This window comes from Montipora capricornis, chromosome 11 (assembly GCF_036669925.1).
Source record: "Montipora capricornis isolate CH-2021 chromosome 11, ASM3666992v2, whole genome shotgun sequence".
NCBI lineage: Eukaryota > Metazoa > Cnidaria > Anthozoa > Scleractinia > Acroporidae > Montipora > Montipora capricornis.
Window position 1 is genome coordinate 21,551,772 of NC_090893.1, and position 2,500 is coordinate 21,554,271.

General features: G+C 39.2%; 1 protein-coding gene across 1 annotated transcript in view; it reads right to left on the reverse strand.

The window, feature by feature from the left end:
* Window positions 1-1,078: 1,078 nt before the first annotated feature.
* Window positions 1,079-2,500, reverse strand: part of LOC138023694 (V-type proton ATPase 21 kDa proteolipid subunit c''-like) — a 24,464-nt gene continuing 23,042 nt past the window's right edge. Inside the window, exon 10 of the mRNA XM_068870739.1 lies at window positions 1,079-2,340. Coding sequence (XP_068726840.1) covers window positions 2,287-2,340 — 54 coding nt within the window. The 3' untranslated portion in view covers window positions 1,079-2,286. The remainder of the gene's footprint in view (window positions 2,341-2,500) is intronic.

The following is a 2,500-nucleotide window of genomic DNA, read 5'->3' on the forward strand; positions in this document are numbered from 1 at the left end:
GGAGCCTTGGAAGAGGCTATTGTGATCAGTGCGGGAAATCGAGATTGTGAGAGTGTGTTGGTTAACTAACTTTGGAGGCAATCCCAACAATAAATATTCAGGCACGACGACGAGGCTTTATGGCCAAATGTCACGGCTCAGTCCTGTTTTCTTTGTCTCATAAGTTTTGAGGGAGACTTTTAGCCTGCAAGCAGGCCTCTCTCTTCGCAGGCGAGGGAGATTTGTAAACAAAATAATATTCAAATTTAACCATAAAGGCTCGTAGCCATGTGTGAATATTGATATATTGAACGTGGCCAATGGTACATTACATCATTGTTATATGTGTCTCTAGAGATTGGTTGCCAACCATCCATTCCCCAGTTCAAATATATAATATTTCATATATTTTATTACATTCAGTTTAATCAAAACAATGTGTAAAAAAAAAAATGCTTACACTTTAGAAGTCTTGAGAACACAAATATGAAAAGGAAAGTTTAACTTATTCGAAGGGACCGAGTTTGATAAGAAGAATAGCGCAAATCGAAGACTTTTCTTAAAATCCGCAAAAACTTTCATATCACACGAAAACTGAATTCACTAATTGTTTTATTTCATCATATAACAGTTAACCCTTTCACCGCCAGAAATGCAAATTGACACTTACAGATTTTACTCTGTCTAACGCCAGACGATTTTACTCGTCAATGGGGAACCCCACAGGAGTGAAAGGGTTAACAACAGCTAGATTCACTCAAAAACTATGGCCCCATTAACCCTTTCACTCCCAAGAGTGACACTTTCAGATTTTACTCTGTCTAACGCCAGACGATTTTACTCGTCAATGGGGAACCCCACAAGAGTGAAAGGGTTAAAGTACGCTTCACTGCGTTCTGAGCTTTATCACCGACAACAACGTATTAAAGTGAGGCGAGGTTACACAAATGACGTTGATTTCTCGACTCGCTAGACCAGTGCAAAGAATCTGGGGGCCGTTTCTCAAAAGTCCCGAAACTTTACGGGCCATTTTCGGGTGTCGCAATTCCCTTTGTAACTCAAGAACGGAAAGCATTTAATTCGTCAAACTTCAAAGTTATTTTTCTTTTTGTTACCTTGAAAACATGTTAAAAGAGCGGCTTTCCAAAACAAGCGGTTGGCAATTTCACAGATGGCTTTTCGGGACTTTCGAGAAACGGGCTCCTGAACCCATCAAAAAGTGAGAAAAGTTTCCAATACTATAGGAAAATTAACAAGTATTCCATGCTCGCACTTTGGATGAAATGGTGCGTAGCCAGGGATGGCTTATAACCAATTTCCTATCTAACAAGCGCGAAAAAAAAAATCCTTTCCTAAATTCGAATAAATTCTGAACGTTTGGATTTCTGGAAATTTCACTCCCGGTTGGAAATTTTTCTCCTTGGCAACACTGGGTGTGATCATACAGTATTAGTGAGCCACTCAAAATACCAGATTCGCAATTCCAATCCAAAGTTGAACATTGAATAAAGTCGTTAACAGCAGGAAGAGGGGACATTTAGAGGAAAAGGGGACTCGAGCTTGCTGTTGCGCTCTTTCTCCTTCTCTGGAGGCATATATTTTATCTAGGAATGTGGAAAGAGGAATTTGGCGTTAAATGTTCAAGCAATACCATTTCAAGCCTATGATACAATTATTACAACCTAGAGTTAGTCTGCAACCGAAAAAAACGTAATGCCACAAAAATAAAGCGAATGGTTCCTGTATTTACCATTAATAACCCTTCGACTTCCGAGAGCAATCGGTATATAAATTTTCTTCACAATTTCAATGAAAGTCAGTGTCAGTCACACTGGTGTGATGTTGATATAACACTAAATTCTCACGACTACCTAAAAAAGAACTTTGCGGTAGTAGTTGGGAGATTAAACGTTTCTATCATGGGAACGAAAACGTTAACTATACATTGTGAAATGATTATCAAATAGCCCATTTCCGAGTTGCTGCATGCCTTGGCTTCAAAGCGAGTCCTGGCGCACAACCATTCAAATGGAAAGGAGTTGCCTATTCTTACGCAAATCAAACTCGTTTCCCTTTTTAATAGCTGAGCACCAAGACTCACTTTGAAACCAAGACAAACAGCAACTCGGAAATGGCCCATTCTACCTTACGGAGTGCCTTACACAAAACAATGAAAAAATCTTCCAAGTATAAATACAGATTTCAAGTAGATTAATAAAAGGAATCTCTAAAGGCTAACCAAGAATATTCATATGATCCACTTTGCATTCTTGCACAATTTCTTTTTCTTCTCTCAACCACAGACATTTATCCTCTTCGAGTGGATTTTATGATTGAACTCATTGGAGTGGCTTTACTAGACTAAAGAAGAGATTAGAGCAAACATAAGAAGGCAAATAAGCGTGGAGGCCCCATCAGGGGGTCTTCAAACCCTGCATTCCATTAATTTGTGGCCTAAACATCCTGTAACTTTTGGCGAAAATATCCCATTTCCTGTGGCTTGTATCCCTCTACTGCCAGT